The following is a 27,094-nucleotide window of genomic DNA, read 5'->3' on the forward strand; positions in this document are numbered from 1 at the left end:
GAGGCTGGAGTTAATGTGTGCCATGACCAGCATCTCAAAGCACTTCATAATGGTGGATGTCAGAGCCACCGGATAGTAGTCATTGAGGTACATGGTCTTAAAGCAGGTGGAAACCTCAGATTGAAGCAGGGAGAGGTTAAAAGTGTCTGCAAATACCCCCACCAGCTGAATTGTGCAGGATCTAAAGACACAGCCAGGGACACCAGATGCTTTCTGTGGGTTCACTCTCCAGAAGACTGATCTTATGTCCACGATAGTGACTATGGGTTCAGGTACATTGGAGGCTGTCGGGGTGGGTGGTGACATTCCAATCCCTTTCTGTTCAAAACATGTGTAGAATGCATTAAGCTCATCAGGAAGGGATGTGCTGTTGTCGGCGATGCTGCCTGACTTCGTTTTGTAGCCCGTTATGGCATGTGGACCCTGGGACTCGACTTTGGACTGATATTGTCTCTTGGTATCTCTGATAGCTTTACAGAGGTCGTACGTTGATTTCTTGTAAAGATCAGGGTCACCTGATTTGAATGCTGCAGTTTACAAGAAGGTTGTAAGGGTGTCCTTGTGGAACCTAAACTAGATAGCTCTGATGACTGGCTCCTCCCATGGTTTGAGAGTAGATTGATTGTAATAATTAGCTGCATTGCACTTGCTTTTCTTTTTTCTGGATAGGGTTTTAGGTGTACATGGCAACTTTATAGATTTTTCGGGAGATGCCTGTGTTGTAGTTGAACTGGAATAGCTTGCTGAAGCTTTCAGCAATAGAGCTGATCTGGCCTCTTATGTAGTCAGTGCACTTGGTAGTTTCTTCATCTCACCTGGAGTCCATTGAATTTGGTTGCGTGATATTTGGCACGTCTGGAAGGGCCTGAAATGGACCATCTATTTGGCACCTCTAGCTGCAGATTGTTGCAAAATCTTCAGCACTTGCATGCTGCAGCATCAGTGGCAGGTGGGGGATGTTTATGCAGTCAGCTCCTCCTGTTAATTGTTCAATTGTCCACTGTCATTTATGATTGCACTGCAGAGCCTCAATCAGGTGGTGGGATCACTTTGTTCTGTTGACACCATCTTAATTCTGTTGCTGAGATGCATGTCTTGTGATTTCAAAAGGCTAACAAACTGTTGTTGTGTACTGCTGTTGTGGGTCCTGGCATGTTCCCCTGTGTCCTGATTGAACTAGTTTTGATACTCTTGTTTGATGTAAAGTCAAGTGGGGGACATCATTGGACCATGAGTTTGCATTTCTGCTGCTACTGGTGGACCATAACTCTGCATGAATGCCCAGTGATGAATTTCTAGATGTGTCCTGAATCTACCCTATTTAGAAATGATAAAGCATGATAAAGGGTAACCTCAGTGTGAAGACAATACTTTGCCTCTGTTAGCACCATGCAGTAGCTAGTCTATCAATTCCACCATATGTAGGCTATATGTAGAATGATGAGATCGAATCAAATGTTTCCCTTAAATTGGTCTTCTTCTCACCTGGCTTAGAGTTGTGTCCTTCAGGACTGGGCCAGCTCAGTCAGTGGCACAGCACTCTTTGTAGCTCTTCTGCCTTTGGTGTCCTCAGTTCTTCTCCTACGTTGTGTTCAACATGGGCCAGTCAAGTGTAATCAGCTGAGAGAATATGGCTTTTAATAATCGGGAGGAGGTATTCTCACCAGTATTTACCTTGATGCAAGAGTCAGGAGTTACGGCTAAGGATTCCAATGGCTACCCCTATTCATCCGCACATCACCACCTAAACACTTCTAGTTGGTCTCCACTTCCATCTAAATTCTAATCAAGATGTTCATTTTCTTTGAGTCTGCAAATAATAACTTATTCTCTTTGCCTCAGAGCTGATTTTATGATCCTGTACAGCATAAAATAGTTTTAATACTAAGCTCGTCACACAAGTTGGTTAAAATCCTTTCACTTTAAAGAATGAGTTAACATTACAGAAACAAACTGGAAAGTAAGAATGTAATAAGGTTTCCAATAACTGTTATAGGAACTCCAATTATATAGGATTAAGATAATTGGCAGTACCCATGCAGTTTACCGTAAAGCCCAATAAAAAATGTCTTCCAGAGTTTTGAAAACCTGGTTCATGTTTATTTTATCAGTTGGATCTCTGCAGAACTCTATGTTCTGAAAGCTTTTAAAATTATACTGATCAAACCAATGATACATTTTAGATCATTATCTAATTTTCTGTTTGTGAAACTTGGCTGTGGATAATTTGTTGCCTATTTGTCAAGAAATGGAAATTAAAAATTGGTGTTTTTTTTTCAAAAGCTTAATTTACTAGATACTAAATTCTTCTCTCCATTATTTTAAGACATTAGTTGCAGCTCATTAAGAAGGTTTTGCCTAAAGCTCTATTGTAGAGACTCGTGTTCAAAAATCTAGGCTGACATTCCATTGCTATACTGAGGAAGTGCTACACTCTCAAAGATTCTGTGCTTCATATTAAACTCATGGCTCTAAGGGATCCAGAGCCTTATTATGAAGAAGAGTAGGGTAGTTATCCCATTTTTCCTGACTAATTCTCAATCAAAATGACTAAAAACTGATTATTTGGTGATTGTCACATTATTGTTTGTGGAAGCTTGGTGTGCACAAACTAACTGTCACCTTTCCTGCACTACACTGATATCTGCCCTTCAAAAACAAAGTACTTCATTGGCTGTCATTTCTCTGGGACATTTTGGAAGGGATATGATAGGGATTGTTTAAAAATATTTCTTTTACTTCCATTAGTTTCAATCTGACTATTTTGATTTTGATCTGATTATGCCAATAAAGCTAATATTTGAGTTTTTGCAGCACCATGATAAATCTGGTGCAACATTATTTAAGATAATTAAGATTTTTAAGAGTCATGCATTTTAATATATTGAAATCAAAAGTAATATTACTTTCTGTTTGGGTGTCAATTGAAGATATAGGATTTTAATTCAACATAGTTCAACCAGTTGCACCCATGTAACAAGTGTAATTAGGCACAACAATGTTAAACACAGCAGTTAGTAGGCGTAAACTAAAATTTCTCATGCTAAGTTCAGCAAAGTACTCCTGATGGTCACCTGAAAGTAGCTATTGCACTGACTTCTGGTCAGATTCCCAACATTTTCAGAAAATTGTTGAAGTTAGTGTTTTCACAAGCTTAAAGTATTTTCCAGCCTTAACATGGCCTTATCACTGTAGGCTTAGAAGCAGTCTGTAGGCAAGTTGTTTTCAACAAGTATTACTTTCATTTCCATCTGTATTTACACAACCCTTCTTCAGTTGTGTGCCTCAGCCAGAATCAGATCTAAATATATTCAGATCACACATTTTAGTTGTGATGAGATCCAAGGACACATTTAGGATGGTCATGTCCCATTGGACCTGCTGAGTAATTAAGTCACCATTTCTTTTTAATGTCTCTAAATTTAACGCTCAATCAATTGCACATCCATTTTTAATAGATATGTTTTTGAACTTTGAAAGAAATGAAGGGCACCTTCTCTATATTTTTGTGTCTACACAGATTTCTTTTATTTTCCAATGTCATTGTTACAATAAGCATTGGGAAGCATTGAAAAGGGAAGATTTTGGAAAAACTTTGACCGTGTTTCAGTGTTGATAGTTGAACAAATTTTTGAATGACCACCATGTTGGGAAGTCAATGGATTTTGTGGGTGCAAAATTACTTTCATTTCTGAAGTACTCCTTCAAATCATAAATTCACACATCACAGAAAGAGGCCATTCAACCCATCATGCCTGTTCCAGAACTTTGTAAGAGTTCCATATATTGTCCCATATATTGTCCCATACACTTAGTCCCATATATTGCTCTTGTGGTCATGAATATCTTTCCCTTTCAACTATTTATCCAATTTATTCTTTCAAAGATTGCCATTGAATCTGCTTCCAGGACATTTTTCAGGCAGTGAATTCAGACCATAACGGCTGTGTGTATAAGTATGTTTTTTTTTTAATCCTCATGCTGCTTTTGATTCTTTTGCCTTATCCTGTGAATTCTGATTATCAATCCTTGGACCATAGAATGGAGACACAAGAGATTGCAGATGCTGGGCTCTGGAGCAAAATACAAACTGCTGGAGGAACTCAGTAAGTTATGTAGCATCTGCGGAGGCAAAGGAACAGTCATTGTTTTGGATGGTGACCCTGCATCAGTGTCTGCCTCTATCTTCTGACCTCTGTCTCTACCTCACCTCTCCTCTCCCCCAACCAGGCTCCATCTGCTCCTTATCTGTTTCCACCTCTTGCCCACCAGCCTTTTGTCTCTTAACTCTGCCCATCATCTCCATCCTCATCTGGTTCCACCCATCACCTCCCAGCCCCTGTCTCATCCCTTCCTCTCGCCTCTTTACACTGGCTATCTCTCCTCTACACTCTCAGTCCTGATGCAGGGCCACAGGGGAATATCCTGTTGCAGCCACAGATGCTCTGAGTTCTTCCAGGAGTTTGCTTTTTTGCCTTGGATCACAGAACATGTTTTTTCCTACTTATTCTATCCAAACCCTTTATGGCTTTGAACACATTTGAAATCTTTGCTGCCTTTCTCTGCCCTGGTATATCTTCTCCAGTTTTTTCACAGTGCTGAAGCTGCTCACCTTGTACCAGAATCATTGAATAAAGATTGTTAAGAGGAGAGTTAACAGAGGTACATTTGTGGTAAACTTATTGTGATAAGTTTAGGGAGGATAAGTACAAGTACACAAGTACAATCAGGAGATGGTTCAAAGGCCAAGGGGCACAGATCTAAAATATGGGTGAGAATATACACAAGAGGAATGAGAAGAAGCTTTTTTATGCAGAGTTGTGGTGATCTGGAACTTGGTTGCTGCAGGGGTGATAGAAACAGAAACAATCAGGGCTATCCAGGGGGAATTGGATAGATACTTGAGAATACTTTGCAGGGCTATGGTGAAAGAGTGAGGAATGGGATTGCTGTGCTCGGAGCTGGCATAGACTTGATGGGCCAATTGGTTTCATTTTGTGTCTGAACAATTCCATGATTCGTACCAGTAAATCTCCAAGCTAAGACTTTCCTAATACTTGGACACTATACCTCAGCGAGAGCCATGGCAGTTCTTAAAGATTTATTATAACTTCCTTGTTTTTGTATTCTATGCATCCATTTGCTGTTTTAGCTTGTAATGTGATCTTCAAAGATTGGTGGTCCACCCTGTATTTCTCTACTACCCTTAACCATTCAGCTTATATTGGACTTCCTTACTTTTCCTGTCAAAACAAATGACTTCCAAGCACGCTGTGTTAAACTCTGTGTGAAGCTCTGACAACATGCATAGGAGCCTAAAGAGAGCGTTACGGTGACTCCAAGAGCAGCGATCCTCAGTGATAGTGGATGAAAATCAAAAAACTCACAGATGATGGAATCTGAAATAAAAACAGAAATACTGAAAAATTATACTAGAATTAGAAAAATTTCAGCAGCTCAGACAATATCTGTGGAAAAATAAACAGTTAACATTTTGGGTTCAAAACATCTCATTAGAATTGAAAGAGAGAAATATTGGTAGTGAAGCCCATTGTGTGAATGGTAAGAGATGAACTAAAGCATTAACAACCATCTTCAGCCAGCTGCTAAGTAGCTGATCCCTTTTGGCTTCTGCTTGAGGTCCTTGCCAACACAGATGTACTCAATGTAATATCAAATATTGCTGATCACACTGGATGCAGTAAAATGCACTGGATCTAGCTGTGCTGCTGAAGACATGCTCCAAATTAAGTTTCACTCTAGATAAGATGTTCTGGCATTGTGAGGATATCATCATTTTGCAACTGCTTCCATGTATGCCAAAGTGGAGGCCTTCAATTTAAGGTCCAGCCTCATTTACATCAGGATGGCAAGCAGTGGGAAGATGAACAGGTACTCTGGTCCAGCTACATGTCTTAAAACTGGCTAAAACAAAGCAGGCTTGCAGCTGAGTAAGCTTTTATTTCGGATCCCTGGGATCAATAGTTCAGATTAGTTCAGTAGGAGGGTGAACAGTGACCAGGGTGGCACCTAGACTTACGGTTCTTAGGTATTGTTAGTTTGGATTATATAGGCTTAGAACTAATCTTTATGAATGGTGAAAGCTTTGGATACAGTGAGTTTGGAAAAACTTTGAAATACATAGGGTTATTAAAATTCTGGGCACACTTTTGAAATCCCTAATCAAAAAATTAGGCATGTACCAAACAGTAATTTTTCTGCAAAGTCATAATTCTCTAGAACTGATTACTGAAATGTACTTTATACCTATTTGCTATTGTCATTTAGAAACAAAAATGGTGCTTTTCCAAGAGCAGACAATACATCTAATTACGTAGAACAAGTTGCTATTTATTTCTAATAATGAGGAATTAAGGTATTTTTGCCATCTCCTGGAGCTCAGCTTAATTAATGTTGAAGTTTAAAGAGTAAATGCTTAAATTCACTTATTGGAATGGGTATTTAAGCATTTTATTTGTTTCTTTAAGGAAGTTTGGATTGAAAGGTTTACATATAGATGGGGTGGTCTTGATGAGCTGTTATGTTTTTCCCACTTTTCCTTTTGTATGATTTACTTTTTTGGTATATTAGATTTGTCTGGGGATCAAATAGTTAAGTTTACATCTGTGGTGTGCCGGGAATGCTTATTAGACATTTGGTTATTTTCCTGATTTCCAGCATGGCCTTTGAAGGTCTGGACCGGAATTATCCCTGAATTACACTGAAAACTTTTCTGAACTGATCTTTGGAAAAACTTTAACACAATATTGCTTTCACTTCCCATTTCAAATATAAAGAGGCATTGATGTTTAATATTTTGGATGAATTTCCTGAAAAAAATAAGCGATTAATACAGATGTGGTAGATCATTCATCTTTTGTGCTGCTTCTGTGAAGTAAAAAAGGATTTGGTTGTACCATTAAGCTTTGACTTGTTGAATGATTCAGTTTTTTTTCTTACTGTGTTAAAGCCACAAAATTACAGTTAGTGGTTTATTGAGCGATTTTTCTTCTTGTGTGTGTTCTGCTTTTACACAGGCACTGCTTTCTGAAGTAGAACTGCAGGTGGACAACCACATCAATGGAGTTTATGTGAACATTACTGCAATTTGTCCCAATGGGAGCACAATTCCAGGCCAAAATAAGTGCAGAAATGTGAAAGCCAATGAAACAGTAAGCTTTGTGTTTGAAGAGAAACTCTACAAGACTTTATATTCTGTCAATTTATATCAAGTTGAGATTCCTTGGATTACATAATACATACCATGTTTTTCACAGAAAGAGCACACTTATTACTGTTGGATGACTTAATATTCATGCAGCAAAAGAGTTTGATTCCACGGCAGGCATTCAGTGGGTGCAAGGTATGCCAGAGCAGTTCCAAAATTGCTTCCAGTGAATACACATTTATGGTACAAATGATTCCAGCCAACAGCTTGGTGAGAGCTTTTACACTAAGAGGATCTAGGCAGTTCATGACGTAAACCTGCATATGATGGTGTTTTGATATTAGTGTTGTTATTTTGGAGTGCATACTTTTACTCATCACCCCTCTTAACCTCACACAGCTCAACATGCATGTATCGGTAGGAAGAAATAAGTCACAGGTGCTATTTATAGGAATTGGTCTATTACTCAATTATACAAGAGCTTTGGGCTCTTTGGAGTTCTTTAAAGTTGACTGGAGTTCACAGGGAGAGGTGTGACAGGTGCTAAGGAACTACCTTAACATTGAAAATTCTACTACTACACATAGGTGATTAGCAGGCTTTCCCTTTTCTTTACAGCAAGACTGAGAGAATGAGCAAAGGACATACACAGCAGTATAAACTGGTACAAGAGACAATGGAAAGAGGACTCACTTACCACTCGCTGTCTTAAGGGACTTCCTGTATTACTGCAGAAGATGCCACATCTGTCCTATCACCTCTTCCCTTCCCACTATCCCCACCAAACTGTCCTTCCAAGTGAAGCCATGATTCACATGTACCTCTTCCAATCTAATGTACTGTATTTAAAATATGGCCTCCTCTCTGTTGGAGAAACCAAATAAAGATTGGGTGATCACTTTGTCAAGCACCTGCATTCAGTCTGCAGGAGTGACCCTGAACTTCCGTTTGCCTGCCACTTTAATTCACCAACCCACTCCTGCTCTGACCTTTCTGTCTGTGGCATTGAGTATGCAGGACTCAGTGTTGAACTCTCCAACTCGCTCTTTCTTTCTGTATCAGAATTGTCATTTCTGCTATTTGTCACTTTGGCTCAGTTTTTCTTTTTTCTATTCTGACCTGCTGGGCATGTTCCACAACCTCACTGTTTACAATACGTACACAGACAAAGTAGTTTAATGTGTTCATGACTGCTACTCTACTTACCCCTATTAACTCATTTGGTCTCACCCCATCACAGATACCCCCCTTCACCTACCTATCCCTTCCCAAATTTCTCGATTACTGCAAACTAACTTGTTTCTCTCTTTCCCAGTTCCAACAAAGGATCCCAGGCCTGCACCATCAACTGTTTTTGCTTCTGCAGATGTTACCTGAACTGTTGAATGCTTCCAGCGTTTTCTGTTTATACTATCTTTGAGTTAGGTCCTCTGATTACTGCACATGCTCCAATGGGAAACCATAAGAAAGATTCTTAGAGAAGAGACCACAAAAAATAGGCATTAAGTCCCATATTTATTTGTTTGAAGGACCTAACTCATGCATCAGGCTCCTGTAAGGAATGCTTCTCGCTTGTCCTTGCCCAGTAGAACTAGCAGCGCTCTTCTGGCTGGAAACCTGTGGATATTTCTGGTTGCTATGTTCGGCCTATTGTAACCTTTTGCAGTCAAAATCGGGTGACACTTGAACCAATTTCTCACATTCCATCTTTTGGATGAGATATCAAACTGAGATGTTAATTCCCATTCACAAGAATCTAAAATATCCTTTGACACTATTCAGAGAAGAGAGTTTTTCCACTGTTCTACCTAAAGCTGATTGTTCATCCACTTTTTGAATGCCAGATCATATTTTTCTCTTCATGTGATAGTATAAACCAGGGCATAACAGTTAGTCACTTTCACACGAGCACTTTTCAGATTTGAGATATTTGGTGAAATGACATCAGATAGAAATTAAGCTGTTCTAGATTACAAGTATCTGTTGAACAAACAGAATGGCCAGTACCAATTTCAGTTGCTTATGGAATAATGTCCACAAGGAGAGGTGAATAGATAGATGTATTTGAGAGAAAGATGGATAGACCTAAGGTAGAAGGGAGTAGAAGACTATACTGTTAGGGTTGGATAAGAGGGATGGAAGGAGGCTCACATGGAGCGTAAACTTTACTGGTCAATTGCTCTGCCTGGTATGCTTCTGTGCTCTGCATTCTTTGTGTTGTCTATTGTAATTCAATCTTGCTTCTCACCCCAAAAGGCAGGGAAATAGGGAGGAAGTAAACTCCATACAGAGTCATAGCATGGTCTTTGCAACACATGCCAGTTAATTTTGTGCAACTATAAACTTTCATTGATTACTTTTCTGGTCATTTTACCAATGATTTATTTGAAATAATCAAAGATTTAAATTTCAGAATATAGCACTGTAACACCTCATGAATCCTCTTTTGATCTTTTTTTTCTCTATTGAATCAGCATTTCTATCCACATAAATTCGTTAAAATATACATATATATACATATGTTAAAGTCATGGAGAAAGTTATAATGGTTCTGTATTTTGTTTGGTTTTGTGTTTCCACAATACTAGCAATTGTAGATCTAAAGATCCTTGCAGATAGCTCCAGGGATTTGCCAAAATTAAAGGTAAGGAAGGAGCAAAAAAATTAAAATTAATTAAAACCCAACTGTTTAGCTGAAATAAAGGGGCGATGTGAATCAGAGTCAGTCTGGTTCCATGGAATGTGAAAATAAGAGAGCTGATAGCCTTGCAGAATAAGGCCTTTCCACATGAATGCCATATCTCTCCAGCATAGAGACATGTTCCTTTGTGCGTTGTTATCAGCATCTGATAACAGAGCAACAGTGTAGCAACAAATGATGTAAAGGAAGGGGTTAAATGGCCAGATCAGGGGCCCATCTTCTGTATGTGTCTCTACTGATTGACATTTATACAGCCAATTAACAATGAGAGGCCAAGTATAAGTTAAAAATTGGTTTACACAACTCAGAGACTTTGCATTATTCTGAGGAAATATGAAGAGGCTCCTAAGAGCAAAGAAGTATAGAATGTTTTAGATAGATTTTATTAGACATTCAACAGTCAATTCCGAATTGAGAGCCAAAGGATGTGGAATGTGAAACAAAGTATTATTGCACAAGTTGAATCATGCCACTGATCATTTCCCTCTTGATAAGCAAGTGTTGGAAAATCAGGGAATTCTGGATGTGATTCATCATAGCCTAGCTGACACTTACTCAGTTAGTCACTGAACTCTGACATCAAAGGTCATACAGTGCACATTTCCCCCACCATGAAGAGAAATTAATGTTTTGGGGCAAGCCTACAGTTTTCATTGTTAATTCTTTAAAAAAAACAGGAACCCATCACACAGGGTTAGGAGCAAGATGGCGATTAAATAGTGGGTACTGTCATATTCATGATCTGCGCAAGCTTCACCTTCATCCTCAATTTTTAATGGTTTGTACATATTAACGAATTCATGGAGCTTCCTTCACAAATCACAGCCTTTTTTAAAAATATCAGTGCTGTGTTCAATGGCCACCTGATCCGACTGCATCTTGCATTGTTGTGGGGCCATCTGCTGCATGGGAGGCAATCAGGCCAAACCATCACATGGGGTTGCCTAGGCACATTGGAGAGCATTGTGATTTTCCCCTCCCCTATGTTTTCCTTAACTCCCTGGCAGCCTGTTCTACCACTGTAAAGCAGTAGCCATGGGGAGAGTTCTTTAAGCATTGACTTGCCTCCCAGTGGTCAGGGCAGCCATGACAAGGCAGCAGAGAGCGCCAGGTACTTGGTAGCAACGGAAACTATAAAGGTCCCATTTTAGCGCAGGAACCTGTGTGCAAAATGCCCTTCCATTACTTTTAATAATTTTTGTTCAGTTTCATGATTATTTTTCCAAAAGTGCAAGAGGGCATTTAGCATTATGCTTTGCATTATCAAGCTGAGCACACCAGAAGAGAGCGAAACCCAGTTGTTGGCCAAATTGGCCTCAAACAAAAAGAAACATAGTTTTTAAATGTTAACATGTATTTTACTTATTTTTAGTAAAATGTACTTCTAACTTAGCCTGCTCCTCACAATGCTAATTTTCAGAAATTTCTTTCGATTTAGGTCTCTTTTAATGTGACAATTGGAGTGACAGAGTGTTATGAAGGTGACAAGTCCATCATTTTAAAACCTGTTGGATACAATGAAACAACTATTATTTCTCTAAGCAGCACTTGTACTTGTCAGTGCAAAGGACCTAAAGGTCATGAGTCTGGAAGATGCTTCAATAAAGAGATTGACCCAGATTGTAGACTTTGCCAGTGTGAAGACAATATTACCAATTCTTCGTGCAGGGCATTGTCCCAAGAACAATGCCTCATTGAAAGTTGCCAACAATACAAAGACCAACCTGTTTGCAGTAATCGAGGGATCTGCAACTGTGGGAAATGTTTATGCTACCAAACGAAACTAGGTAGAGTGTTTGGAAAATATTGTGAACTGGATGACTTTTCTTGTCCTTATCACCAAGGGCAGCTGTGTGCTGGTAAGCTGATGAATTCATGACATTCATTAATTCCTGTAGAGCTAGCTGTTCACTAGAATGTTACACTCTTTCTTTCAATATTAGTAAATTCAACAATAACGTAAAACTTTATAATGACTTAAAGGTGTGAATTTTAATCCTTTTGACATTTGAAATATACTTGCATACATTTAAAGTGCAACCTTCAGCATTTTCTTACAAATAATGGACTCTTGAGTATGAGGTACCCTCCCACCAACAATGCATCATGGTTCCACACCAGATAAACATACCAAGAAACAAAAAAACTATTGTGGTAACTTTATTATCAACATTTAGAAAAAAATGGAAGCTGTTACTGCAAATCTGGAGACAAGTAACTGAAAACCTGTAAGCAAATTAACAAACTTGAGTATTAATCTCATATGCCAGATTTGTATCTGCAGCACTTTAGGCTTAAGGTTGAGTCATGTGCATCCTGCAAGTTAAATGTGCTGAAAGTGGCTGTGCTTTCCAGAAGCCACCCACTACCCACCAACCCACCCATTTAATCTGAGTGCACTAAATTCCAGGTGAGCAACCATCACCCATTACCGCCCCATCTTCTCTCCACTCCCCACCATATCCCTGAGGAGTGGCATGTTCCATCAGTCAATATGAGCAATGTTAACAGGGGGTTGTGATTTTTAACTGTGGTTTCATAGATTGTTATGGGCTATAAAAGCAAGATGGGAATATAGTGGTACGTTGGAGGCCAAGCAATTGCCAGGGAGATTAGTAAGCACTGCCACAGCTGCTTTCTTGGATGATTCAGTGAAAGACTTCACTGAATTTGTGACAACAGCAACCTTTATAAATGTTAGTTATGAGAAATGAGCTGCACTGAGGAGCTCTGAACATTTGCATCAGTCACAAAATGCTGTTTATGCCACCTTAATTTGTAACCTGAGTGAGGACAGCAAAGACACGGACACCTGCAGCACAAAATGGAGGGCATCAATGGAGAGATGCAGATTGCAGAAGCCAGTTCCTGCCAGACAGCATGTACAGGCAGGAGATGAGCTTGTTCGATAGATCAGAGCACAGTTACTAAATGAAGTTTTTGGTTTCAAGTCAACCGGTAACAGATATTTGTAGCATCACCTGCTACCATTGGATTCAGAGGCCACATTTTATCAGTTACTGCCAATGTGCCTTCACCTTCTTTGCCTTGGAATCCCTCCATAATTCTAGAGAAGACATTTGCAGGATCTCAATCACTGATCCATAATGGCAGGTGTTTGATAGCTTGTCCATGATGACACCAGTTAGAATAAACAGGATTAGTGGCTCTTGACAAGTGCAGGACTCACAGACTGCATGCATGGTGACAATCAAGGTATCCCTTAAATCAGCACTGGGTTATTTTTTTTTCTGCTCCTAGGATATTTACTCAATCAATATGCATTTGGTGTACAGCTATAAAAGGATCTGCCTGAAGGTTTAACCAAGATTCGCAGGGAGCTACCACAATGCAAAAAGCAAACTGCCGGAGGAACGCAGCAGATCAGGCAGCGTCTGTAGAGGGAAATGGACAGTGGATGTTTCAGGTCAAGACCCTTCATCAGAGTTGCTCTAGCAGTTTGTTTTTTGCTCCAGATTCCAGCATTTGCAGTCTCCTATGTCTCCTGGCCACCACAATGTCTTCATGCTCTGGCAACCCATCCTTCCTGGAACCAAGGAATATCTCCTTAAAATATGCCTAATGATACCTGTGAGGGATCTAACAGCACAAGTCCAATAAGAAGCACTCATGTCGTTGAGTATGTCAAATGTATGCTGAAGGTGCCTGAACAAATTTTGAAGTATTGATCTAACAGGGATAGGATCTGGTATAGTGCAATGTTGTGTGGCAGTGAGGCTTAGACATGCAGGAGGCACAGAGCACTGACCCCGTCATAATTATCCGTAGGGAGAAGGAGGAACATGAAGGCGACCAATGTGATAGCTGTGCTAAAAACTGCTGGTCAAAATGTGTAGGAAGCCTACAACTTTTTTGGAGGTTCATTAAGGCTCTGTCAGCCCACCTACCAGGCATTGAGATAAATAATGCACTTTCCCCTCCTCCTCACTTCAAAATATATCAGCCAGCCATCCCACTGAAATCGTTTCTTTCACAGCCCCCACTTTGCTCAGCATCAATTTGTATCTTGCCACTGATCCACAGTGAACAAAAATGTACAAGGCAAGCAAGTTTTAGAGATGTATTATGTACATTAATCAAAATTACAACAGAAAATAAATGATCTAAAATTGTGTAAATTATCCTTGTGCATTTACTTGTGCAGCTACTCTTCCAAGAATTCCAATGTGAGGCATCCCCTCTGGCTTCATATGAGCTGGAAGGAGGTTGCTCAGACTGCTGATGCCCTCTTGGTTTTGAAGCTTTGGAGTGTCCTGCTGCCTCTCCAATTGTGCAGGGCTGGATTCACCAATGAACCGGTTTATGGGGTACTGAGTGTAAAGCAGGCTGGGGTTGTTTGGGAATGGGGGGGTAGCTTGAACCACAACAGATGGGAGGTGGAGGCAATTTGAGCTAACTGTTCTCTAGCCATTAATTCTCTCATCCTTCTCATAGCTCACTTCCACTTCACTGTTGCTCCATGCTTTGCTACAGATCATTGGGTGTATGAATGGCCAACACTAGGGTTTCATGCTTGTTTTTCAAAGTGGCATTCCTAGTTTGCAAACCTCCAGTAAAGACTGGTATGCACTCTTTTGACTGCAACATGTGTTGCTTCATGCAGGTGACAGCTCTTTTGATGGATGAAGACATCATCAGAACGACCTGTGGCATCATGCCTTTCGTGCTCAAGAAGGCTTTCTGCACTCTCTGTAAGCCTATCCAGTGCAGCAAGGATACCTACCAGTACACTGTCTGTTTGCTGCAGCTCTAAAAATATCCTATTCACTGAAGGCCCCAAATATGCAGCATTTGCATTCATCTGTGTAGAGCTTTAGCCACCTGTACCCACTGACAAGGACTGCAGACCATGTCTCGATCATCTGCTTTTCCCCACTTGTGATGTGCAAGCACCATTTGAAAATCTGCTTGAAAAACTCTCATACTAGTCCTGGGCCTTTAAATAGTGTGTCTTCAGAAATATCTGCATCACCTCTTGCAGGGTGCATGTAGGGTGTTTGGGAGATTCAAGATTTGAGTTAGTACTATAAAGTGAATAAAGTTCCAGGTGATTATCATGTATTGCTGACTCCAAGTCCACATTGATGAGTGTTATATTCCTTATAGCTAGATGTGATTGAATTTTGTCACCAGGTAGATGTGAAGGCCCCACCTTAGACAGCTGTGTATTCAAGCATGTTGTTCATCTCTACTGCTGTTTCATCTGGAGGATAAGTGCTCTGCCTCTTCCTGGTTTTGTGTGTGGTTTTGCCTATGAGGGGAAAAAAAAGAGACAAATGTTGAATGATCAAGTGGATGGAAATGTTTTTATATTAATGAAGAAAAGTATTGTATTACATAAAGATGAAATGAATATCTGTAGTGGCTGAACAGATGAGGATATATGGAATTGCATAGTCCAGAGAAATGGGTATTAATATAGGGTGACTTCTGGTCTGTGGAATGAACTGCTGGAGTACGCTTATGGCAAAGATAGGACACAAGTTGTTGGAGTGAAATGCATGTATGAAATGCATAAGGTGAATGTGCCACTTTGTCTGAATTTTCTGATCTGATAAGGTTGTTACACTGCCCTTTTTCACTGCAATATTGTCTTTGAATTTATATTTTTTTGTACCAATTTTTGAATCATTAAAGTTTATGAAGATGTTAGCCTTTTCCAAAAACTGGAATTTGGATTGGTGTTTTATGCTCTGGACTGCGTCTCCATTTCAGGTGAAAGCAGGTCCTACTGAATTTTGCCTACTGAATAGGCAAGGCCTATTGAATACAATTCCCCAGAATTATTCACATAAAATTTGTACTGAACAGCTTTTTGTTCATGTAAAAAAAAGGAAGAAAGTTTTTCAAACAATGCTGGACAACTTGTACTAACGTCCAAAAGCAATGATTTTTCCGTTTGAGTTATACTTTGGACTTTAAAAAACATACAATCCTACAAGAGAATCTAAAAGGTTCTCTTTAATGCATATCTCAGGTGGAGAGTGAAAAGATCATTTGGCGGTCACCAGACTGAGACAAAACTTGATTCTATCCAAACATTTTACAGAATGTATATTATTGTCAGGAGAAAGAATTCAATACCAGTTATACCATCACGCATTCTTACTCAATATTTTTTTGCTTTTGTTTCTAAATTCCACTGGCCATATTTGGGCATCACGGTAGCATAGCGGTTAACGCGAAGCTATTACAGCGCCAGCGATCGTGGTTCGATTCCCGTCGCTGTCTGTAAGGAGTTTGTACATTCTCCCGTGTCTGCGTGGGTTTCTTCCGGGTGCTCTGGTTTCCTCCCACATTGCAAAGACATACGGGTAGGTTAATTGGGTTTAAAATGGGCGGCGTGGACTCGTTGGGCCAGAAGGGCCTGTTACCACGCTGTAAATAAAATATAATATGAAAATTGCCTTTATAAATTTCTTATGCTGTAATTTTTGTCCACCTGCCAGTTGAGACATTTGTTTAATTCCGTGATGGTAAATCTGAGGTCCTCAGACAATTTCCAGCACTTCAAATACATAAAGACTATTGTAACTGTTGAAATAACCAAATTCCTGACATTATTTAATTGTTTGCTTAAATAATAAAAGAAGAATAAGATAGCAGTTAGAACTTAACAAACACCATTGTACATCAAATCTTGTCATAACACAGCTGTGCAGGAGTGATCAGTGGGGAAAGTTAGCACATTTGTTTTAAATGTTGCCATAATATTGAAATGGGCTTATCAAAAGAGACAAGCAAAACAAAACCTCATCAGTAACTCAAACCTCTAGAAAAAGAGTTGAAAAGATTTAGTGAGAATTACTTGCAAGCATGTTTTTTTAAAGTAATTCATTGAGTGTCATTATGTTTGGTAACACCTGCATTTATTACTTATTGTCAAGGTTTGATAAAACTCAGTAGCCTGGTGGGCAGACCTAGGAATTTTTACATTTAGCTGACCCTGTAACCCTTTAGGCTGCAGACTCCAGCTACAGGGTAGCACAACTTCCATTTATGGAGCACCTTTAATTGGTCAGGAGCAAATCCAGGTCTGGTGGGAGTCTGAAATTCCTGAGGTGTAATCTCCTGTTTTGCTTTGATATGGAGTTGACAACTCAATAAGGCAAAGCTATACAAAAAAAATCAGCCTTTTTTCTGAACTATTAAAATATAAATTGTAGTTGTTGCCTGCTTGTACATGTTACTCCTTGCTTTAAAACAGCTCAGAATTTGCCATATTTATGAATGATCATTATTAATTACAATAAATGAGCAAGAACTTAATGTGTGGGATGGAATAGAATTTGCGAATACTGGAAATATATGTATATATTTTACACACCAGAAGTTGTGGTTTCATTCATGTCCAAAGAAGTTTCTCATTTCTGTTTTCCCTCATGATAAATTCCTTCTATGGGTCTGCAGTATTTCATCTTTGGTTGCCAGTAGTGATCATATACGTAACTATCAACAACCAGCTGTACTCTCTACGCAATCATTGCTATTGAGTTTAGTTGGTTAGAAGTGATTGTGTCTCTGCTCCTCACATAGTGAGCTGGTAAGTTCAGCCAAGTGCAGGAACATGGAAGTCCCAAGTTTGCTGGCTATTCTTTGCTACTTGTTTCTACTTCAATATCGGTCTCCTTGTGGAGTCCAATGGTGAAGTGCAAAGTTACGCCAATTCACCAGCATTTGCATCACGGAATCTATGCCAGGTTAGACCTACACTGAAACTGCAGCTGTTTATTTGCATGGAAATGATCAGCTCCAAGAGGATGGTACAGTTAGTAGAGTTGCTGCCTCAGTTCCAGTGACCAGGGTTCAATCCTTACATCTGATGCCGTCTGTGTGCAGTTTGTCTCTCTGTAACCACATGGATTTTCCCTCTGGTGCCATCAACATCCCAAAGATGTGTGCGCTGGTAGGTTAATTGGCCACAGGAAAATTGCGACCTAGGTGAATGATAGAGTTTGGGGGAAGTTGAGGGCAATGTGAGAGAATGAAATGGGATTAGTGTAAATGGGTAATTGATGATTGGTGGAATGAAGGGTGTGTTTCTGTGCTGTATCTCTCCTTGTCTCTATAACTCTGAAGAGCTATTGGTAATTTACCTTTTCTGACATAATTCAATTCAGACAAATATTTGTAATTATTCATGTGCTAACTGCTTTAAATGTTCTAGTTTTCATCTCCTAATTTTTACATGCTTTTAATTGTTTTTGTTACCTCTGTATGTTGGTGATATTCAGAAACATTTAAGGTTTTGAATTATTTGACTGCTGGCTAAACCAGAGGTATGGTTTTGCTAGTTGTCAGTTTTTTTTTAGCTGGTTTGTCAGCATGACTTAGTTTTGCACCTGCCCCAGACCATGTAACGTGACAATATCACTGTATGTAACAACCTGGTATTATACTCTGCTTCGCCATTGAGAATCGTGCCAGATTGGGAACAGAAGTTGACAGCAGCAGAGTCATGAGAGGTAGGTTGTAGTTGCCACACAGGTCAGCAAAACTCTGTGCCAATTAACCACCCCTTATCCATCTACAGCTAGACCTGGACAACATTTAGCTATTGGCTGAAGAGTATCAGTAACTTTTGCACCATACAGGTAACTCAGGAATGACTATCTTCAACAAGCGAGGGTTTTACCAACCTACTCATTTACATTCAGCAATATTGTTACCATTGAATCACACACTATCAATGTTCTTGATGATACCATTGCCCCAAAACTTAACTAAACCAGCCAGGAACAGAAAGCCCTAATTATCCAGTATCGGACTGTTCGGAAATCTTGATGGTTCAGCCTCTAGCTTACTCATTGGCACACTAAAACGGAAAGGCCACAAGGTACAAAGGTACATTTTAGTTCACTTATATTGTTCTAATTGTTTTACTTTACTTAAATGTTTTAATTGATTTAGTGGTAATGGTTTTTGAGTTTTGTTTTACTAAATATTTTAATAGATTTTTGACAGCTTTGACAGCCAAATGTGCCAGGGCAGTGGTGTTGCTGGCTGTGAAAATTTCCTTCAGGATTCGATTAGCTGGGCTTGTTCAAGCTTACTACAGCAGTGTAACTTACACTTTCATAACAAATGTGAAATGGACATTGTGTGCTACTGTTGGAAGGAGGGGGAGAGAGAGAGCTCATGGGTGACAGTATTCCTTCATCTATATATTCCTTCTTTTCTATACAGCATTATATTACCATCTTTTCCATGGTGTTGATTTTCAACCCTTTCTGCCAATATAAACTGGGTGTGTAGGTCATTAAAATTGCCCATGTTGCTCAGCAGCCATAGAATCACCAGATGCTGACCATCTGCCATTTTAGAGTGAAAATGAAAATCAAAACTGCAGAAGCTGGAAATCTGAAATAAAAACAGAAAATACCGGAAGCACTCAGCATCAGACATCATATATGGAAAGACAAACAGCTAACATTTCAGGTCCAGGACCCTTCATCAGAACTGGAAAGTGAAAGGGTCGCAGAACTAAAGCATCTGCACAATGCTGACTGACCTGCTGAGTGTATTTAGCATTTACCATGTTAGCTGGCTGCATAGAGAACTGGGATAGTGAGTTTAAAGGCCTGCTCAGTAGAGTTTATTAATTTTAGAAAATTTATCTGATAAACTGATTATCTGATAAGACCCCACGGAGTACTGTGCTTAGTTCTGGTCGCCTCACTACAGAAAGGATGTGGAAGCCATAGAGAGGGTGCAGAGGAGATCTACAAGGATGTTGCCTGGATTGGGGAGCATGCCTTATGAAAACAGGTTGAGTGAACTCACCCTTTTCTCCTTGGAGCGACGGAGGATGAGAGGTGACCTGATAGAGGTGTATAAGATGATGAGAGGTGTTGATTGTGTGGATAGTCAGAGGCTTTTCCCCAAGGTTGAAATGGTTGCCACAAGAGGACACAGGTTTAAGGTACTGGGGAGTAGGTACAGAGGAGATGCCAGGGGTAAGTTTTTTACTCAGAGAGTGGTGAGTTCATGGAATGGGCTGCCGGCAACGGTGGTGGAGGCGGATACAATAGGGTCTTTTAAGAGACTTTTGGATAGGTACATGGAGCTTAGAAAAATAGAGGGCTATGGGTAAGCCTAGTAATTTCTAAGTTAAGGACATGTTTGGCACAACTTTGTGGGCCAAAGGGCCTGTATGTGCTGTAGGCTTTCTATGTTCGATGTTTCTAAACTAATTTTCATATCATGTCCTCTTGCTGAACTAACTATTCAAATTCCTTGCTCCTTACTATGCAATAATAGTCTCCTCCAGAGTAAGAAACTCACAACTTGGCTCGATTTCCCACTCTGCTTCTTTTAATGGTGTACATTATTCATATGGCAATATTTTTCCAGGAAAATTTAGCAGTATATATTGTTTAATAATTGATTCCACATTGAATTATTTTCTTTCAAATGATGATATCACTGAGGAGAACGCTCATTCATTGCCCTGTCAAAACATTTTGGGGATTGTGATTGAATGGTATTGGTATTGGTTTATTATTGTCACTTGTACTGAGGTACAGTGAAAAACTTGTCTTGCATACTGTTCATACGGATCAATTCATTACACAGTGCACTGAGGTAGTACAGAGTGCGTTGAGGTAGTACAAGGTAAAAACAATAACAGGAGACAGAGTAAAGTGTCACAGCTACAGGGAAGTACATTGCAGGTAGACAATAAGGTGGAAGGTCAAACAAGGTAGAATGTGAGGTCAAGAGTCCACCTCATTGTATAAGGGAACCATTCAATAGTCTTACCACTGTGGGATAGAAGCTGTCCTTGAGCCTGGTGGTACATGCCCTTAGGGTCTTGTATCTTCTGCCTGATGGGAGAGGAGAGAAGAGAGAATGACCTGGGTGGGTGGGGTCTTTGATTATGCTGGCTGCTTCACCAAGGCAGTGAGAGGTATACACAGAGTTCATGGAGGGAAGGCTGGTTTCCGTGATATGCTGGGCTGTGTCCACAACTCTCTGCAGTTTCTTGCAGTCCTGGGCAGAGCAGTTGCCATACCAAGCTGTGATGCATCTAGATAGGATGCTTTCTGTGGTGCATCAATAAAAATTGGAGAGTGTCAAAGGGGACATGCCAAATTTCTTTAACCTCCTGAAGAAGTAGAAGTGCTGGTGAGCTTTCTTGTCCATGGCATCTCTACGTGGTTGGACCAGGACAGGCTATTGGTGATGTTCACTGCTAGGAGCTTGAAGCTGTCAACCTCAGCACCATTGATGTAGACAGATGCATGTACACCGCCCCCTGTCCTGAATTCAATGACCAGTTCTTTTGTTCTGCTGACATTGAGGGAAAGGTTGTTGTCATGACACCATGTCACTAAGCTTTCTATCTCCTTCCTGTACTCTGACTCATTGTTATTTGAGATACGGCCTGCTACAGTGGTATCATCTGCAAACTTGTAGATAGAGTTAGAGCAGAATCTGGCCACACAGTCATGAGTATATAAGGAGTGGAGGGCTGCGGACACAGCCTTGTGGGGCACCAATGTTGAGAATAATGGTGGCGGAGGTGTTGTTGCTTATCCTTACTGATTGCGGTCTATTGGTCAGAAAGTCAAGGATCCAGTTACAAAGGGAGGTGTTGAGCCCCAGGTCTCGTAGTTTGGTGATGAGTTTGCTTGGAATTATAATATTGAAGGCGGAGCTGTAGTCAATAAACAATAGTCTAACGTAGGTGTCTTTACTGTCCAGATGCTCGAAAGATGAACATAGGGCCAGGGAGGTGAACATCTACTGTAGACCTGTTATGTTGGTAGATGAATTGCAGTGGGTCGAGATTGTCTGGGAGGCTGGAGTTAATGTGTGCCATGACCAGCCTCTCAAAGCACTTCATGATGGTGGATGTCAGAGTCACTGGTCAGTAGTCATAAGGCATGTTACCTTGTTTTTCTTCGGTACCGGGATGATAGTGGTCTCTTAAAACAGGTGGGAACCTGAGATTGAAGCAGAGAGAGGTTAATTATGTCTGCAAATGCCCCCGCCAGTTGATCAGCACAAGATCTGAGCACTCTGCCAGGGACACCATCTGGGCCAGATGCTTTCCTCGGGTTCACTGCCCAGAAGACTGATCTTACGTCCTCGATGGTGACCATGGGTTCAGTTGCATCGGAGGCTGTCAGGGTGGGTGGTGACAATCCACTTCCCTTCTGTTCAAAACGGGCATAGAATGCGTCACCCTCATCAGGAAGGGATGCGCTGTTGTTAACTATGCAGCCCGACTTCGTTTCGTAGCCCGTTATAGCGTGTAAGCCCTGCCATAACTGAAGGCTGGCTTGGACTCTCTTTTGGACTGGTATTGTCTCTTGGCATTCCTGATAGCTTTCCGGAGGTCGTATCTCGATTTCTTGCAAAGGTCAGGATCACCAGATTTGTGTGCAGCAGTCCTCGACTTCAGTAAAGAGTGGATCTCCCGGTTCATCCATGGAAAATTCACATGCCTGAATTCCTGTTGTTCATTATTTACAGGCAAAATTCCGCATTGGGTAATCAGAAAATTAACCTTTCAGTTTATTTGTGGTTATCTACATCATTACATTCATTCACTGCTTTTCACTCTTCTGCTGTGATAAGTGACTTCCCCCTGGTGGTTAGAAAAAATAATTTCTGACTGGATTCAGAGGAATACATATGTTCTAAAACTTGCCAAAGAATTAGCTTTGTGAGAAGCTACATGGCTGATATTTGACAGGTATTGACAGCATACAGTCCCTGTTTTTACAAATTTCAAAAGGGAGGAAGAAAACTTACCAAAATATCCTATTAACAGGAAAATAGTAATTTTCTGCTGTCCTAAGAAGTGGTAGAGGCAGGTACAATTACATTAAAAAAACATTTGGACAGGTATAAGGATAGGAAGGATGTAGAGCCATATGGGCCAAATGCAGGCAAACGGGACTAGCTAAGGAAGGCACCTTGGCTGACATGGGCGAGCTGGGCCAAAGGGCCTGTTTCCATGCTGTATTACTTTTTGACTCTGTTTATCCCCTTTCATGACTCGCTTGTGTTTGCATTACTGAGTATGAAATTCACATTTAATAAAATATGTGCCAAATTGACAGAAGTAGTCCAAAGTAGAGCTTTTGTTTGTCTCAGTTTCAATGAGTTCAAATTAATGGTTTTGAATAATAAGTTGGAAAATTTCCATTGTAAAGTGGAAGAAAAAAATAAGCTTGAACCTTTTATGAGAGCATTAGTACAGCTGGCCTGAATGTTATTGCCACAACTTTGTCCCAAATGCATGGAATGTAGTCATTTAAAGAGCTAAGTAAGCGCCCATACATGTGACAGAGGTAGAAACTTTGCTTCTCCACTGCAAGCTAGGGATAGTTGTAAATCAAGCCTAAAGATTTGGAGCCCTTTTGCAATGGAAATTAGAGACTATTTGTCTTTTATCTTCACTATTGTAGGTATGCCCAGCTTAAAGCATAAAGTAGAATCTATGTCATCATCTGCAGATGTAGATCCTACTCGTCTAACTGAGAGCATTTGTGTAAAATGTCAAGATGCTGCCTAGAAGCACCCCCAAGAAATGCAACAGACAAGATAAGGAGGATTGGCTGCTCAACAAGCTGGATAATATCCCAGCTGCCAGACATCAGGAGTCCTGCTGAATTGATTTAGGCTATAATAGCCCTTAGAAAGAGGGAACGTCTCACTTTTAAGAGGAATGGAGAGCAGGGAAATCTAGATCCAGTCCAAATTGCTGATATCCCTTTTTTAACTCTGACAGAATCATTCCTCAGATTCTCTTCTGTTGTTAGATCTTCTGATTAGCTCACATTCATTTGTAGAATAATTCCATTTGTTACTAGTTAAAGGATTTTACATCGTGTATTCACTTTTGTTGCTTGGTCCTGACGATACGAGCTCCTTTCACACAATACAGCGCATAACAAACATTTGACAGAATTGCTATAGCGCCATCAATTGATTTAAAGTGGTAATGTGGAAATTAGCTTTGATAAATGGACCACAAGCTCACAGAAGGAAACCATTGTTTCAGGATTCTCTGGTAGAATTTCATCCAATATTATTCCCAGGGTTAATGCTTTCAATGTCATTAGTAATGTTAAATGTCAGAAAATATTTTGACTTTCTCATGTCCCATGAATCTAAGGGTGGTTAAACATTTAAAGGACCGTGATTAATTCCATTTGTTAAGGTCACTTTTTCAAATTGTGAAATATTTCAGTTCAGTTTTTGCAGTCATAAAGCCAGCAAAACTACTGCAACTGTGTTTTTCCTGTGAAACTCTCAGTAATTTTGGCATTAAAAATCCAGTGTAGTTTAATGTGGAATTTGTCAGTTTACTGTTGTCACAAGACTGTGTGGTTCACAAGCTTCATTTTGGTGAAAGAAGATCTCCTTAACAGACATGAATTTTTCCTCAGTAGCCCCACAGTGAAATTCTTAGACTTCATGTTTTTAATCACTGCCTAGCAAATTATCCAATCCTAAAAGATTAATTTTGAGCACGTTTATTGTGATTCTCTTGTGTAAATATTTCAACATGGAAGGATTATCAATGTATATTTTTATATTTCGCATCTATCAGTGATACTTCAGTTTAATCATAGGTGTAGGCTCCATTGTCTATGTAGCAAGATGAACAATGTTTAAAGATTAAGTGAAAATGCCCACCTTGCTTTTGGTTTTGCTGTGAGTATTGTTTGATCTGATTGGCTGCTCAGCCAGCTGGATGATATCCCAGTTGCTGGTCACCAGGAATCTTGCTGAATTGATACCAAATTACAATAGTCATTTGAAAAGGGGAACTTCTCACTCCAGAGGCTGAGATCATTATGGAGAGTCAGCTTTGTGGTCAATAGCTTGTGCGGTCATTCTGCTTCTCAGACTTCAAACTCTGTGCCAATATTTTTATTCCACACTCAATGTAATTTGTCACAGGAAGCACATCTAAAGAAAATTAAATGAACCTGATCTCAGCATAACTGTTGGGTTCAACACATAAGGTTGCTCTTCAAATTGGGAAATCTGAGTTGTTATTTCCTGGACAGGATTTTTTCCTTTATTCAGTTAATATCTTTTTTTTCTTGTTATCTCCCATTAATTTAAAAAAAAATCCTTACACTTTCCTCATTTTTTTTCTGATTAAATAACCTCCTTTTGCATTTGATGTTCCAAGAGGAACATAATCTTTCGGGCTGATGAAATCAGTGCATAATAAAACAATCCTATCCAGTGAGTATGTCATCAATGATGAAGCTGCTTCAGAGCTTGTCATTAACCAGGGCTGCCTTGATGCAGATTTACACCTAGATCAGGTCCTACTTCACCATTTGGATGATACTGGCAGATGTGTTTAAGGTCACCTCTGCCCTTGACACTTATGCTTTTGGCACCATCCAATTTTTCATTAAATTCATTTGCAATGTAGATGGCCATTTCCCATCACAATATCAAGGAATTTTGTGACATCCAATTCCCTCACTTAACCTTAACATCAACTGGCTCCAGATCCACAGCAATGTGCTGGTTTCCGCTATATTTCTAGCATCCTGATGTTTTGGATCAAACAGGCCATGTATCGTGGTAGGTTCTGCTCTCTGCATTTCTCAGAGTTGTCATGCAGTGATGGTCATGTCCACCATCCTTCCAGATAGCCAAATCCACATTGTGATATAGGGAGCAGCTCTTTAGCCACTGGGAAGAAGCAGTTGTGAAGGACGTTGGTGATAATTTTCCTTACTTCAGGGAGACCCCTCTTTAGTTACCACAGTCAGACGACAAGATTGAAAAATGGACCATGCAGAATATGGATTCCCATTAGGATCCCCTACTCTGAATAACAACTGGTAATAAAAAATATATACTACAAAGAAACAATATGGCAAGTTGCCACAATGAGACCAGCCCAAATGAAAGGACTAGGACTGTATTCTTCAGAGTTTAGAAGAATGAGAAGTTATTTCATTAAAACTTGCAAACTTCTTACAGGTCTCCAATGTACTGTGCTGTTGCTACAAGAAGCTAATTTTCATGGCATTTATACCCTATGTATGTATGCCCATGACAATAATTTTGAACTTGAACTTGACCAGGATGGATGGAGGGTTTCCTCTGGTGGATGAAACAGAGGTCACTGTCTCAGATTGATGGATAGGCCACTGGGATCTAAGATGAGAAATTTCTTCCCTCAGAAATTCGTGAACCTTTGGAATTCTATGCTCCAGAGGGCCGTGGAGGTTCAGCCATCATTCACTCAAAACAAGGATTGATAAGTTTCTGGGCATTAAGGGAATCGAGGGGGGTGGGAATAGTGCAAGCAAATGATGCTCAGATCAGCCATGATTTTGAAGAATGGCAGAGCAGGTCTGAAGAGTCAGATAGACTCCTAATGCTCCTAATTTCTGTGTTCTTATTTCAACTAAAAATATTTATAACATATTCAGTGCACATATGCAAAATATTTCTAGTAACTTTATATGCACTATAATGCACGAAATATAGATATTTCTCAATTACTGCAACCAAAACAACAATATTGATAATATTTCAATTTATTGTCTTGAACATTCACAACTTAAATGTTACAATGTTTTACTTACCTAAATGTTGATATGAGCTCTGGTATCAAATGAATGTTCTGACTTCATACTTTTTTCCAAATTGAAGAGCTTGTGCATGTTCTTCCATAAATATTGGGCTCTGGACACACTCTTCACACACTCTATGTTCTGGATACACTCTATGTTCTGTGTGTCTAGTGGATCAAATGCACTCTTCAACTTTCCCTCTCACTCAAAGATTAAATTATTATGCCGCTGCATCCAGCTTATCAAACCTTGAAGTCATAAATTTCAAAGCATACTTTGCAAGGATTTCATCTGTTTTGTTTGGAAATAATTCTCTTTGCCATGACCTTTGCCATGTACACGTTAGCATTTGTACTTACGTGATCAACAACCAGTTGCGGGATTAAAGTTAAGCTTTAAAGTTAAGTTTTATGTGGGTCATAAATTCCCAGGCATAGTTGTTGCCTTAACTTCTCCATCTGCATCAGGAACAAAGAACTCTGCCTATCACTGGGACTTAGGAAATCTCAGGTACACAGGTGCAATTTTCTTTTAAAACTGTCAGAAGGTGAAGTTGCTCACTGGTGACGCTAGGTCAGGAAATTAGGACTTTGTGTCAGGATCATAGCCTCTTTATCTGTGATGAATTTGCAG

At 39.8% G+C, this 27,094-nt stretch overlaps 1 protein-coding gene across 2 annotated transcripts in view; it reads left to right on the plus strand.

Annotated features, from left to right (window-relative positions):
* The window catches only part of itgb8 (integrin, beta 8), an 82,776-nt gene that overhangs the window by 33,794 nt on the left and 21,888 nt on the right, over positions 1 to 27,094 (plus strand). Inside the window, exons 9-11 of one of the 2 annotated variants that reach the window (XM_052015710.1) lie at positions 7,038 to 7,172; positions 11,308 to 11,728; positions 14,494 to 17,080. In XM_052015710.1, the coding sequence (XP_051871670.1) occupies positions 7,038 to 7,172; positions 11,308 to 11,728; positions 14,494 to 14,516 (579 nt within the window). In that variant the 3' untranslated portion in view covers positions 14,517 to 17,080. Of the gene's footprint in view, positions 1 to 7,037; positions 7,173 to 11,307; positions 11,729 to 14,493; positions 17,081 to 27,094 lie in introns of those variants that run through there. The other variant, XM_052015709.1, reaches the window with a different exon arrangement.

Source organism: Pristis pectinata, chromosome 5 (assembly GCF_009764475.1).
Source record: "Pristis pectinata isolate sPriPec2 chromosome 5, sPriPec2.1.pri, whole genome shotgun sequence".
NCBI classification, from domain to species: domain Eukaryota; kingdom Metazoa; phylum Chordata; class Chondrichthyes; order Rhinopristiformes; family Pristidae; genus Pristis; species Pristis pectinata.